Source organism: Bufo bufo, chromosome 2, assembly GCF_905171765.1.
Source record: "Bufo bufo chromosome 2, aBufBuf1.1, whole genome shotgun sequence".
NCBI lineage: Eukaryota > Metazoa > Chordata > Amphibia > Anura > Bufonidae > Bufo > Bufo bufo.
The window spans coordinates 121,733,226-121,748,254 of NC_053390.1; the positions used below are offsets into that span (position 1 = coordinate 121,733,226).

The window sequence follows — 15,029 nt, forward strand, 5'->3', positions numbered from 1 at the left end:
GGGCCGCACAGCCCTCCATGTGCTCGCCAGAGGTAGCCTGACTGCCATTAGGTACAGAGATGAGATCCTCAGACCCCTTGTGAGACCATATGCTGGTGCGGTTGGCCCTGGGTTCCTCCTAATGCAAGACAATGCTAGACCTTATGTGGCTGGAGTGTGTCAGCAGTTCCTGCAAGACGAAGGCATTGATGCTATGGACTGGCCCGCCTGTTCCCCAGACCTGAATCCAATTGAGCACATCTGGGACATCACGTCTCGCTCTATCCACCAACGTCACGTTGCACCACAGACTGTCCAGGAGTTGGCAGATGCTTTAGTCCAGGTCTGGGAGGAGATCCCTCAGGAGACCGTCCGCCACCTCATCAGGAGCATGCACAGGCGTTGTAGGGAGGTCATACAGGCACGTGGAGGCCACACACACTACTGAGCCTCATTTTGACTTGTTTTAAGGACATTACATCAAAGTTGGATCAGCCTGTAGTGTGTTTTTCCACTTTAATTTTGATGGTGACTCCAAATCCAGACCTCCATGGGTTAAAAAATTTGATTTCCATTTTTTTTTTTTGCGTGATTTTGTGGTCAGCACATTCAACTATGTAAAGAACAAAGTATTTCAGAAGAATATTTAATTAATTCAGATCTAGGATGTGTTATTTTTGTGTTCCCTTTATTTTTTTGAGCAGTGTAGTTACGTTTTTAAACAGTACTTCGGTGAGAGGTGCGGCCGCACCATTCTCCCTTAGAGGGACGACTCTCCCCTTTTGCATAAACAGGGTTAACCACCTTATTATTCCTCACCTCCTGATGGGAGTGGGCTGGTCCTGCTTCCTGCCAGAGTTCTAGTCTAGAGAGTGTGGAAGCATGTGCGATTGCTTCTAGTCTTAGGGACCAGCCATAGAACCCATTCTCCTGTGAGACCTCAACTCCAGAGAGCACCAGGATAACTGGAAAGCTGCTGACTGACCAGCAAAGCCACAGCTTTATAGATCCTGCTGCAGGTGAGGGACCACTTTCCAAACACCCATCAGCTAGATAACATCCAGGCCAGACCAACTCCAAGCCTGCATTATAAAGTGGATGTCATGCCCGACTCTGACGATGTGCGGAGGTCGGCCAGGATTGCAGCACGAGTTTAGTGTTTGTTTTTGAGCCGTGCTGGATCCGCCTCTCATCAGGTGCACTGGGTGGAGTCATTAGTTTAAATAGCTCATCAGCCCAGTAGTCTGAGCGGATTATACAAATCATTGTGGTCTTGGAAGCTAGGAAGGAAGGTTTTCTGTCTGTTCCAGCTCAGAGAGATAAGTGTGATTTCTGGTTTAGTTGTTTTGTGTCATCTCTTCCATCCAGGTTCTGTGCGAGCAGGCTGGTCCTATTTCCACTCTTCACCATCTCAGGGAAGTTAGGGTTTTGTCAGCGAAGGCACGGGGACACCTCATACCTACCTTAAAGGTCTGCAGGTGGGCTGAGCAGTGCAGGGAAAGAGGTCAGGGATTACCTAGGAGGTGACCCTTTCCCTGTCTCTCGCCCAGAGCCTGGTTGGTGGGTTTTCTGTGATTCTGAGTGCACACCCGCCGTGACAGTGGACACCAAAATCCACAAGTGCCAGCCTACAGGAGTTATCAGCAACATAGCATATCTAAGGTGCATTAATTGCCACTTATCCATCCACCATATCTCATCATCTGGAGACAGAGATTGCTCTTTGTACCTACTACTTCTGGATGTACTACAAGTTATATTTTGTATTGAATAAAGATTATAGTTTTACTTCTGGTCTGATTCTTCAAATCGCCTTCCAACTGCACTGATCCCCAGGGAGCAATGACCTGAGGGAGTACATCGAGACCCAACACCTCATCAGGGCCACTACCACTTCCATCCTCTGTACTGGCTCCTCAGGGGCTCATTGCAATTGTATAGCTGTAAATTATTTTAAAAAGGGAAGATTTCTAAAACTAGTGCACGGGATGAGGGAAGTGTTTGGGCAAAGGTACTATCAGGCTGCTGTTGTCATTTTCCAAAAGACATGTAAGAAATGTGAGCCGGAATTTACTGTTATTACTATAAGTATTATTCACTTTTCTGTTGCTCTCGTATTTCTAAATCATGTGGGTGTCTGACAATTTTAATCCATACCTTCCAGCTTTTAAAAAGGCCATAGAGGGACACTATCAGCGGCGCACAAATTATTTTTGCACTAAGCCATGCCTCTAACTCTGCCCAGTGCTTATCTGTATACACCTAATCCTGCCCAGCCTCTTAGGGCCCCCACATAGTAATTATGCCCTTTGATTGCCCTCCTAACACAGTAGATATGCCCTTAGTGCTCCCACACAGTAGATATGCCCTTGATTGCCCCACACACACTAGTCATGCCTCATTAGTGCCCTAACACAATAGATATGCCTCATAAGTGCCCCCACACAGTAGCTATTCCCCAATACATGAGTTATTCCCCCTGATTGCCCCCATAGCGCCACCTCACACACAGCAGAATGCCTCCTTACAGCAGTGAAGACTGTATTGAGGTGACGTCATTGAGCCTGCCGCGCTGAGCGCACGCGCCAGGATATGACCAACATTCCCCAGCCTGTGCGCTCCCTTATTCAGTCCTGCAGGTGCGAAGACTTCACCATATTGCTTCTTCTGGGGAGAACACAGGCAGGTGAATCATGGAGCAGGGAGATTAAGGCTCCCTGCTTCACCATTACACTCCACTGCCTCTGCGTCCTCACATGTCACGGGACAGCTGCCGAAATCCTGGACTTTCCTGTCCGATTTGGGATGGTTGGGAGGTATGTTAATCATATGCATTATGCAGGGGTTCAAGTTTCTTTATTAACCTCTTCTAAATCAGCTTGCATGATGCATCACCCTGGAGGTGGTCGTCATTAGCTCTTATTCATTATAACTGAGATATCATGGAAAAACAAGTATCTGATGCTTTTCTCAGTTGTAATGTAATGCATCGTGCTCTATGATTAATATGAACCTTGAAAATGACAAGACCACGGAAAATGTATTGTAGTTTGTACAATTTTTTTTTGAAAGACTGCTCCCCCACCCTTGTAATCGCCTTCGCCCCATCTCCAGGTGCAGGGATCAAACGCAGGACCAGTCACCTGCCAAAGTCCAGAATATAAAGTGCACGATTCCAGCACCTGTCCAGCATAAAACCTCCTTTATTTAATCATGGAAGATGAAAAAAGTAAAAGCATGAGCAAGACCATGCGTTTCGAGTGGACACCCCACTCTTAATCATGGCATGCCATGGCCACTCAAAACGTGTAGGTATTGCTTATGCTTTTACTTTTTTTTTTTTTACCTTCTATGATTAAATAAAGGTCGTTTTATGCTGAACAGGTGCTGGAACCTTGCATTTTATTTTCTGGATTGTAGTTTGTAACATTAAATGCACTTCCTGACAGTTGTGGTCAGACTTTATATAATGAATAGACAGGGGTGCACCAGGTAGGGGCAAGAGGGGGGCAACCGAAAGGGCCATGAGCTGAAGGGAAGGGGTTAAGTTAAGAAATTGGGGAGTGGGGGTGCCCTTTCAGTTTTTGCCTCAGGCAGCAGAAAGGCTAGGTGCACCCCTGTGACTAGAGGAAGGTCGACAAAGGAAAGGTGCAAAAAACAGCAAAAAAAATAACAATAACCCTAAAAGTTAAACCTTTTTATGATCCAATTAATTTCTGAGACTCTGGTGCCATCTACTGGTGAGTTTATAATTGACATGACTAATTTCATTGCATCTCTCGCCATCAGCAACATATTCTGGTTCTGCAATATGAAGCCTATTTGACTGCGAGTTGCTGCATTTACTTCCATGCTTAGGTTTTTAATATCGTGCAGTACAATAAGTGATCACCGCTGTGCTTACTTTCAAGGATTTTGAATTGTACCATGAAGTAAAAATGAATGTAATGAACTTGTTGGAAGATGTTTTACGTGACCCTGACCTCCTACCCCAAGAAAGGAAAGCAGCAAGCAACATACTAAGGTAAAGTGCTGAGGCTGATCCTACTGTGAGTGAAGTAAAATGTGTTCTGCTACCTCTGAAAAGGAATTCACTGATCTAAAAGACTCAGGGAAAATAATTGGCAACTTACAGCGGTAATTTAAAGGGCATCTGTCAGCAGATTTGTATCCATGAAACTGACTGACCCGTTACATGTGCACTTGGCAGCTGAAGGCATCTGTGTTGGTCCTGTGTTCATATGTGCCCACATTGCTGAGAAAAAACATATTTTGATATATGCAAATGAGCCTTTAGGAGCAACGGGGGCGTTGCTGTTACACCTAGAGGCTCTGCTCTCACTGCAGATGCCGCGCCCTCTCCACTTTAATTGACAGGGCCAGGCAGTGTAAACGTGATCACATCTGGTCCTGTCAATCAAAGTGGAGAGGGCGTGGCAGTTACAGAGAGAGAAAAGGCTCAAAGTGTAACCGCAACACCCACATTGCTACTACAAGAGAATTTGCAAATAATACAACTTTTTCTCAGCAATGCGGGCACATATGAACACAGGACCAACACAGATGTCTTCAGCTGCCAAGTGCACATGTAACAGGTCAGCCAGTGTCATAGGTACAAATCTACTGACAGATGTCCTATAAATCCATATTCATACTGTCTCTAGATGTGAGGAGATTTGTGTAATGGACTGCCGGTCACCTACTATCCAGATTTTTGTCAGTTCTTTACTCTTTTCATGCTGCCCTGCCCTGTCTTACCCTTCCATCAACTACTATACCATTGTGATATATTCCCTGTGACCATTGTGCCCACTAAGTGGCATCAATAGTGCTTATCCAGATACCACCAGGTGTACCAGGTCTTCTCAAGAAACCTGCGCCTTCCATCTTCCATATGTATTCTTGGGAACCTGACCACATTCCTTTTTGGGCACTGTCTAGTGTGGTCCTAATGTGTTGGACATCACTTGATGAGTGAATATTCCCACCTTTAGGCCTCATGCACATGACCGTTGTTGTGTTCAGTGTCCGTTGTTCCGTTTTCCGTGATTTTCTGCGGACCCATTGACTTTCAATGGGTCCGTTGAAAACTCGGATAATGCACCGTTTGTCATCCGCATCCGTGATCCGTGTTTCCAGTCCTATTTTTTTCACGGACAACGGTTCGCAAACCCATTCAAGTCAATGGGTCAGTGAAAAAACACAGAAGCACACAAGATTGTCATGCGCGTCCGCGTCCGTTTTTTTCCTATCATTTGCAAGGCAAACTTGACAACATGGGGACACTTTTAGGGTTTTTTCCAGGGCCACTGTAAGTTCCCAATCCGCCACTGTTTGTTCGAGCACAGTGTCGGAAGGCAAATGAGCATTAAGATAAAAATTACATAACCGTACTCAGCATCACTTACACTACATACTCTAGTTTGGGGGGTGTATTGAAGCTGACAGATTCCCTTTAAGACCAGCGTATAACATAGCAGTCTTAATGCATTCCCCTCATATTTTGTTCACTGTGGCAGAGCTGTATCTTCCTGCTACACCACATGTGAACATACTGCCCCATGTACTGCATACCTAATGCATCCCACTCCTTCCCGCACTGACCCCTTGAAGTTTCAGGATATGGACCTTTTTATATGATTAATAGAAGATTGTTCCGCTAGTTAACCCTGTGATATTTCTAGACTCTGGAAGCACGTTGGTTAATACTTACTGTCTTGCTTGTCACCAGTGCCCTTTCTCAGGATGAACAAGATGACTGCCACTTGACAATGGAGGAGATCATTGCCATGGTAAGCCTTGTTATGTCTTATCATGGTAACGTACGTAGATGAAATACTGGTTCCGTCCTGCCAGTTCATTCCATAATGTTGATTTACTTATATGCAGGATGCACTAAGGTCTCTATTGCGGGTGCCTAAGGGAGGTGACTGTCAGGTCACAGTTTATATACAGCACAATGGCATCATGTTAAGAAATGTTAATGGCAGCATTTTAATAATGGGATAGACATTAATCTTTTTAGGGCATACGTCTGAAATAGTGCAACTGGTGGCTATTCTATGCAACTCTGTAACCTTGTGACAATACCGCAGCCCCTTTCTGACGCAGACGCTATATTTCCTGCACTGAACCTAGCTATTCGTGCAGGACTATGACAATACATATGAGTGACCGTTTCAAAGGGTACTTAGTGGCTGGCACTGTTGTGGGGAAAACGTGGCGCTGTTTGAAATCCATTCTAAGTAACTTAAAGGAGAAACTGAGGCAGAACTATAAGGCTGTGGCTATGCGTACAATTGCAGATGTTACGCTGCCGCTCACCCCTAACGATGGTGAATGTGGTCATGTAGAAATCCAGCAGGTTTGGATTTCGTTCTGCCCTCAGGTTACAGTCCCAGTAGGCTGTGGCTGACAACTTGGTCACATTAACTATGATTAGGTGCGAAGTCTGTGACCTTATATTGCGCAGCCACAAGTCGCCGTGTAGCCCTAGTCTTACTGTAGTATGTCTGGTACTGCCCATGACTTGTATTCTTTACCTGGTTGTCTTTCAATCCCATTCAATGCCTGCATCAGTTTTATCCAGATTGTTCCTTAACAAGGGTATCCCAGACAGAGACCTTGATAGCGTATCTGCATCATATCCCATAAATGTCTGTTAGGTTCAGGCCTCCAAGGAGGCCAAAAATCTGCCATAAATGCCTTAGATGGAAATACTTCAAGTTTTATTGTGGCCCCTGGAAGTGATATAGTCTGACAACATAGCTGTAGGATGAGATAAAGGTTGTGGACCCCTAATCGTATACGGGCTTATGCCCCTCAGGGACTCCCAGTATCAACAGAAGCCATAAGGACACGCTTTTGGCCTCCTTTGTGTGAGTGGAGCCTTATGGATATGTGATGTGATGTGAACATAGTCTAAGCATCAGAAAGAAGAATAAGGCCTCTTGCACACAACCATATTTTTGGTCCTCATCTGATCTGTATTTGATCCATATGTCTGTTGCACCATGCTGCAAAAAAATAGAAGACGTCCTATTCTTGTCCGTTCTGTGGACAAGAATAGGCATTTTTAAGAGAGTGCAGGATGTGCGGAATGACTGCCAGTATCCGTGTTTTGCAGATCTGCGATTTGTGTACCGCAAAACAGACACGGTCATGTGCATGAGGCCTAAATCTCTGAATGGTTATTATTTTATTAGGAAAAAGGCAGTGATATAGGTGCTATTACTTTTTATCACATGGCATTTTGCTATTGTGCATACAGGTGAATAAAATATTGATGTGTATGTTAATGAACTGATGTGTTTTTTTCCGGTGCAGTCGGAAGGTCCCCGAACAGGATGCTTGGATACACTGTCAGCAATGGAGCTGGCAGAGCAAATCACTCTTTTGGACCACATAGTGTTTAGGAGCATACCATATCAGTAAGACACTGCTACATTACCCGGAGCTTCTGGAATTCTCTATTCTGTATGCAAGCTGACTCTTTATCTTGTTACCAGGGAATTTCTTGGCCAGCGCTGGATGAAACCAGATAAATGTGGGAGCACACAATTTATAATGAAAACCAGCCAACATTTCAATGATGTAAGTATGCATCCAGGTCTTGTTAGAAACTAGATAAATGTTTGCCGAGCCAGCCAATTTTGAAGGTACTGGTTGACCATCTAATGTTTATGTTGGGGTCCCAACACTGGTCTGCCTGATCTAGTAGTCCTTTTGATCTATGGGACATAAGCCACCACCAGAGGTGTCTCTCTCCCCATTGACACCTCATGCACGCTCGTCATACGTGTGTATGCCGGGGTTGGAAGGAATAATTGTTGGCTGAACAAGCTGACAGCTATCTAATGTAGGGCCAGATGGATCAAGTGAAGATCATGCCCCCCAGGATTATTTATTTTAACTTATTTCAATAAATTTGTTAACACCTGAGAATATTTTAGTGAAGTCAATTAATTAATGATTGATGTACATGGTTTTTTGTTTGTTTTATATTTCATTAAGCAATTTAGGGTAAAAAATGAACGTAAACAATCCATGGGGACACAATCTTCACTTGATCCGGCCAGCCAAAGGCTACCTTCACACATGTGCTAAAGCTATCTTGCAGGCTGTTATGCCAGAGGAACAGCCTGCCAGAGTTCACCATATTCAGCCTAGCCGGATTGACTACAATGGGATTCGGCAGGGATACAGCAGGTTTCTGACATAACCATACCAGTGTTTGTTCAGCTGAAACCCAGTGCTCATGCTATAAACCGGCTGAACCGCCGCCAGATCCCATTATAGTCAATGGGGTCTGGTGGTCAGTATCCGGCTAGGCAGGATACGGTGAACTTCAGCAAGCTGTTCCTCTGCTGGAATAGCTGGCCAGATAGCATATGTATGAAAGTAGCCTAAGAGCATTGGTATAGTACCATGAATTGTGCACTGAAAGTGTGATTGGTTCTTTAAAGGGGTTGTCCCATCTTGACCTTTCTTGGCCGAGATGGGAATAACCACAGTTACCATCAGCCTGGGGTGGATAGACTTTTAGGAACATCTGAGCAGCCAGCACTCTGCTGTTTCCATAACTTCCGTAGCAGAAGATGGGAGCTGAAGAGTGGATACAGTAGTAGATCTATATATTAACCTCATTGCATAGAAGTAATTATTACATGCCCTGTCCTTCTTTTCTAGATGAGTAACCTTGTTGCCTCAGAAATCATGAGTCATCCAGAAATCACCTCTAGAGCGAGCTCCATTGAGAAGTGGGTGGTGGTGGCTGATATCTGCCGCTGCATGCACAACTACAATGGGGTGCTGGAGATCACCTCAGCCTTGAACAGAAGTGCAATCTACAGACTGAAAAAAACCTGGGCCAAAGTCTCTAAACAAGTAAGGAACTGTGAACATGAAGGATCCACATCTATGTACTTCAGGATTGGGTCATAGATATTAATTCATGTTCTGATCATGAAAGGCCTTCAGTTAGTGGCCATATGTCAGGGTATTTTAACCACAATAATTTCAGGGCTTCTAATTCAATTGGATACTTTCTTCGTTTCAAATGTTAGAGGATGATTTTTCCATACTACATTTGTGTAGAATAGATATAACTTTATCCAAACTGGTATAACGCAGGTAGTAATAATTGGCAAAAATAAAATTAGCCATATTAGTCCTAAACATACACTCCCTTGCAGACATCGTATGATGCCTGTGTTCAGAAATGCAAAACTGTCTTCAAGAATCTTTTTGCAAAGATTCATATAACTGAGGTGGTTGCCACGAATATAGTATAGTTTGGTATAGGAGTGTAAGATAAAATACACACGTGTTAATGTGAATGGCATATTGCATGAATGTATTGCATCCGTGCAATATTCTACCAAATCACGCATAGTATTATTTTATACATTTATATAGCATTACATATTCCTCAGCACTGCACAGTTAGTTGTCGCTCACATCAATCCCTGTCCACGCTGGGGCTCAGTTTTACCCCTTCTTTTCTTTTATGTATTGGCAATAGTTTGAGAAAGGACCAAGGACATCTGCGCCTTAGAGGCCTCCCTTGTGGCTGTTATGAGGCCCCTGGAGAGGAGACCTTGTCCAAGTTGGCTGCATGCCTATTGCCTTATTTTAAATGGAATCTGCCAGCCCGATTTTGGACCATTATCTACAATAATACATTAGTAGTACTGCAGATATGGAGCCCATATCACTATTTTTTTTTTTTAGTCCCCCGTTCTCAGCTGTCAGCACTCCAGAGATGCATTGAAATACATTGTCAGCACTGCTGTGTTGCTGTCCATTATATTAGCCCGGACTGTGTATTTCAGTGCAGCTTTGAGTGCTGACAGCGGGGGAAAAAAAAATAGTGATGTGGACTCCTTATCTGCACTACTACTCATGTATTAGGCCCCTTGCAGACGAGCGTTTGCGGATTAGGTCTGGATGCGTTGCGAATGCGTTCAGTGAAAAATGTGCGATTTCACAAACAAAATCATTCAGTTTTGTCTGCATTCGCGTTCAATTGTTCAGTTTTTATCGCGCGGGTGCAATGCGATTTAGGCCTCAAGCACACGACCGTTGTGTGTTTTGCGGTCCGCAAAACATAGATGGCGTCCGTGTGCGTTCCGCAATTTGCGGAACGGCGCAGAGCCATTAATATAACTGCCTATTCTTGTCCGCAAAATGGACAAGAATAGGACAGGTTAAATAATTTTTTTTGCGGACCACGGAACGGAGCAATGGATGCGGAAAGCACACGGAATGCTGTCCGCCTCTTTTTCGGCCCCATTGATGTGAATGGGTCCGCATCCAAGCCGCAAATACTGCAGCTCGGATGTGGACCAAAATAATGTTCGTGTGCATGAGACCTTAATGAGTTTTGCACTCGCGTGATAAAAAACTGAAGGTATACAAACAACATCTCATAGCAACCATCTGTGAAAAACGCTTGCTTGCGGATGCGATGCAATTTTCGCACAGCTCCATTTACTTCTATGGGGCCAGCGTTGCGTGAAAATCGCAGAATATAGAACATGCTGCGATTTTTCACCCAACATACATGTACACAATGGGTCCGGATTCTGTGCGGGCGCAATGCGTTCACATCATGTATTGGACCCGCGCGGAATACTCGCTCATCTGCAAGGGGCCTTACTGTAGATGATCAAGGTGACAGATCCCTTTAATAGGTGGTGAGAACGTGTGCAGAGTTTCCTTTCATAGGTCCTACATCATTGACCTAATAATTAGGGCAAACACACTCCAAATCCTCCTTTCCCAGCTCGTTAGGAGTGTGGTTGTATTAGGACATCCCAATTTAAAATTCTCCTGATCCGCTATGCACGCCACTGTTTTTCTTTTTTTACATCTTTATTCAAATACAGTATACAAATATTGTCAATTAACCATTTTTAAAGTGGTTTTCCGGGACTTAAATATTGATGACCTATCCTCAGGATTTGCTGGGGTTCAGCTCCCAGCACTCCCGCTGATCAGCTGTTGAAAGGGGACTTAGATGAGCGCTGCGTCCTTTTCCTCGACCGTGACATCATGTCAATGGGTCACATGGCCTGTCTACGCTCAGTCCTATTCAAGTCAATGGGGTTGAACTGCAATACCAAGCACTGGCACTATATGATATATGGCACTATTCAAGATAAATTAGCAGAAGGCTGGAGTGTTGATCTGATATAGATGACTTAGGGCTCATGCACATGACCGTATGTATTTTGCTTTTTTTTTTTTGAGGATCCGCAAAACGGACAAGAATAGGACATGTTCTATTTTTCTTTGCAGAACAGACATGGGGACATACGGAACAGGAATGCACACTGAATCATTTCAGGTTTTTTTGCGGACCCATTGAAATGAATGGTTCCCCATTTGGACCTGCAAAAAAAACGGAACGGGAAAAAAATATGTTCGTGTGCATGAGCCCTTATGCGGAGAATAGGACATCAGCACTTAAAGGGGTTCTCCGGGAATTAAGAAAATGAAAATACTTAAATATTACTTTATTCTAAATATATTTTTATATACCTTTCATTAGTTATAATGGCTCTTTTTTTTTAGGGAGCAATCATCAGGGAAAATATAATGGCCGCCATCCTATTAGTACACACAAAACCTGTCCTACTCACACAGGAGGACAAGTTACTTCACAAGACTGAGCTATAGGCCGTCCTCTCTGTACTTCATGTCTCCTCATGATCTCCATTCCTACAGAGATTCAGCTAACCTTCTTATCATCTGTATTCAGGATCATAATCCCTGACAAGTAGGAAAGAGCTGTCTTAACCTCCTCTATCTCAATGTTGTGAAGTAACTTGTCCTGCTTTGTCATTAGGACAGGTTTTGTGTGCACTAATAGGACGGCTGCCATTTTGTTTCTGCTAATAAACAAAATGAGCCAAATGAAAGGTATTTGGGAATATATTTATAATAAAGAATTATTTAAGTATTTAAATTTTCTACATTCCTGGAGAACCGCTTTAAGTCCTGGACAACCCCTGGGTCTCTTTAGTACTGCTACACAATGACTATAGAGAATGATTACATGGAATCTAATGATATGTAATGCTTTCATTGTTTTAACATTTTCACATTTTTTTTATTTATTTTTTTACTGTGTTTTTTTTATAGACTAAAGCACTTATGGACAAACTTCAGAAGACTGTCTCGTCGGAAGGGAGATTCAAAAATCTTAGAGAGACTCTTAAAAAGTAACGTATATCTAATTTCAGAACTACTTACAACTTCCTTGTATGTCTTGTAAGAGGATTTAGTAATCCCCTAAAGTAAGGGTCCTATTACACCTGTTGATGAAGCAGGCGATTGTTAGGAGGGAAGCGTTCCTTCCCAGCAATCGCCTGTTTGCTAAAGGAGGAGACCACTGCTATTACACGCAGCGATCTCCTCCATAGTATGGGGAGGAGCGATTGTTATGCCATCGCTCTTCCCTATACGGAATCACTGTTTGCCCGCAGCAGATCGCGATTACACGGCAGGATCTGCCACAGATAATCGAGAATTTTTAAACCTGCTAAAAGCCAATTACCTAATGAACGAGCGTTTGCACTGCCAGATCACTGCTGACAGGCGTTCATATGAACGCTTGTTAGCGATGATCTACACGATTATCTTCAGGTACAATAGGGCCTTTACCTTTCACCTACACCTCTCAAATTACAGCCATTTAGCACTATAGTCATTTTGTGTCCTAAAATTACAGTTGCTACCAGCTCACCCCTCCACGACTTAAAGGGAACCTGTCACCTGGATTTTGTGTATAGAGCTGAGGACATGGGCTGCTAGATCGCCGCTAGCACATCCGCAATACCCAGTCCCCATAGCTCTGTGTGCTTTTATTGTGTAAAAAACACGATTTTATACATATGCAAATGAACCTGAGATGAGTCCTGTCCCTGAGATGAGTCATGGACATGACTCATCTCAGGTTAATTTGCATATGTATCAAATCAGGTTTTTTACACAATAAAAGCACACAGAGCTATGGGGACTGGGTATTGCGGATGTGCTAGCGGCGATTTAGCAGCCCATGTCCTCAGCTCTATACACAAAATCCAAGTGACAGGTTCCCTTTAAAAGAACAATGGCATGATGGAAAGTGTGGAGGTGTCATCCCATGCCGTTCTGTAGCACCAGAACCAGATTTCATGACTCTATAGTCCTTAAACTTTGTCCATAAAAGCAGGATAGAATATTGAGTCAGGAATAGTGTTGAGCGAAATTCTGTTTAAGTTCGGCGTACAAAGTTCTGGATATCTAATAATTCCGTTATGGATTCCATAATGGAATTCTTAGTTAGCCCAAACCCGAACCTTGTACGCTGAACTTAAAAACAGAAGTTCGCTCATCTCTAGTCAAGAACTATAGATCTTTAGAGCGGTCAGATGAGGAGCCATATGTGCCACCCATGCCACTGGTTAAGGAATACTGCTCTAGAGCCTACACTCAGCTGAACAGGTTTTGACTAAAACGTTTGTCCTCTGCTTAGGTTACATAGTGAATTGTACCAGGAACTCATTCCGTCCATTCTAGAGGAGGTTAGCCTTTGCTCATAGGCTCTGCTTGGAGACTCAGGAATTAGCGTACATATGAACAGATTTAACAGCATTTTCTTAATATGGAAAATAAGACATATTTAAACAGAATATAGTTGGACAGGCATCAGGTTAAATCTATGTGTAATCGAATATTATCTAATGCTAATGTGATCAATTTGTTTCTTATTCTGTCCATATGTTTTGCAGCTGTAACCCGCCTTCTGTACCTTACCTGGGGATGTACCTAACTGACCTAGCTTTCATTGAAGAGGGCACACCAAACTTCACTGAGGAAGGCCTTGTAAATTTTTCAAAAATGCGAATGGTCAGTAAAATTACAAAGCGCTATAAAATGAATATATTTATATCACTATACCGTAAGGTATTCTTATTATCTACATTCAGTGGTTTCTTGATTCCCCTAAGCTGATAGGAAAATATTAACCATGTTGAGCTCATGAATGGCCGTTATACAATATTGCCCTGTGGCATAGGCAGCTGGTGGTTTAATTTTAGGCTACATTAAATGGTTTGAAAGGTGTCTAGAAGAGATTGTCATAAAGATGGAGTCCTTTATCTCTTCTTGTTATTATTTGTTCTCTTTTATAGATATCACATATTATTCGAGAAATCCGCCAGTTCCAGCAGACCCCATACCGGATAGAGCACCAGCCTAAGGTAGCAATCATTTGTTAAACATTGAAGACATATTCTTAATAATTTCACTTTAATGCAATTCATTAAAAGGTCTGGATAGATAGATTACATGAGCAGACAAATCCTGTGTTTATGCATGGTTGATGGAATAATCAGGTAACAGGAAGGGAAAGTCCATCCTTGAGAACATTTTTGGTTCCAATAAATCTTTTACAAATAGTCCTAATTAAAAATCTCCTGGCCATTTTATGTTCTATAGTTCTTTTGCAGACCTGTGTCTCATGGTGACAAACTACAAACAGTGTAGTCTGACCGTGTAGTTGCATTGCCTTCTATCTGCCTCTTATTTCTTTCTAAACTAACAAATGTATGTTAAAAAAAAAAAATTGAGACAAATGAAAGTGAGAAGGGAAATGCTAGTGCATGCCTTCATCATTTTCCACCTAGACTACTGCAACTTCCTTCTCTTTGGCCTCCCATCTAACACTCTTGTGCCATTCCATTCGCTCTTCATTTGTCCTCTTTCCCTTCTACTAGTCTCTTCAATGGTGATCCATTGGCCAATCAAATTTAGTTAAAAAGCATCAATAACAACATATAAGCCATTCCCAACCTGTCCCCACATCCCTGACCTAATTTCTTGATACATCCTCACACAATCTTCAGTCCTCACAAGACCACCTTCTTTGCTCTCCTGTTGTCTTCTTCTCAGACAATCATATTCAAGATTTCTCCCATGCATCCCCCATACTCTGCAACTCACTACCCCAACTGATCAGAGACTCTCTCTCACCTCCAAAACCTTTAAAAGTAACTTGAAAA

The 15,029-nt window shown here is 43.0% G+C and overlaps 1 protein-coding gene across 2 annotated transcripts in view; it reads left to right on the forward strand.

Annotated features, from left to right (window-relative positions):
• RASGRF2 (Ras protein specific guanine nucleotide releasing factor 2) overlaps positions 1-15,029 on the forward strand; it is a 394,559-nt gene that overhangs the window by 373,401 nt on the left and 6,129 nt on the right. For both annotated transcript variants that reach the window (XM_040421496.1, XM_040421497.1), the window contains 8 exons: positions 3,891-4,003; positions 5,711-5,771; positions 7,306-7,409; positions 7,488-7,572; positions 8,668-8,865; positions 12,127-12,206; positions 13,758-13,875; positions 14,160-14,228. In XM_040421496.1, the coding sequence (XP_040277430.1) occupies positions 3,891-4,003; positions 5,711-5,771; positions 7,306-7,409; positions 7,488-7,572; positions 8,668-8,865; positions 12,127-12,206; positions 13,758-13,875; positions 14,160-14,228 (828 nt within the window). The remainder of the gene's footprint in view (positions 1-3,890; positions 4,004-5,710; positions 5,772-7,305; positions 7,410-7,487; positions 7,573-8,667; positions 8,866-12,126; positions 12,207-13,757; positions 13,876-14,159; positions 14,229-15,029) is intronic.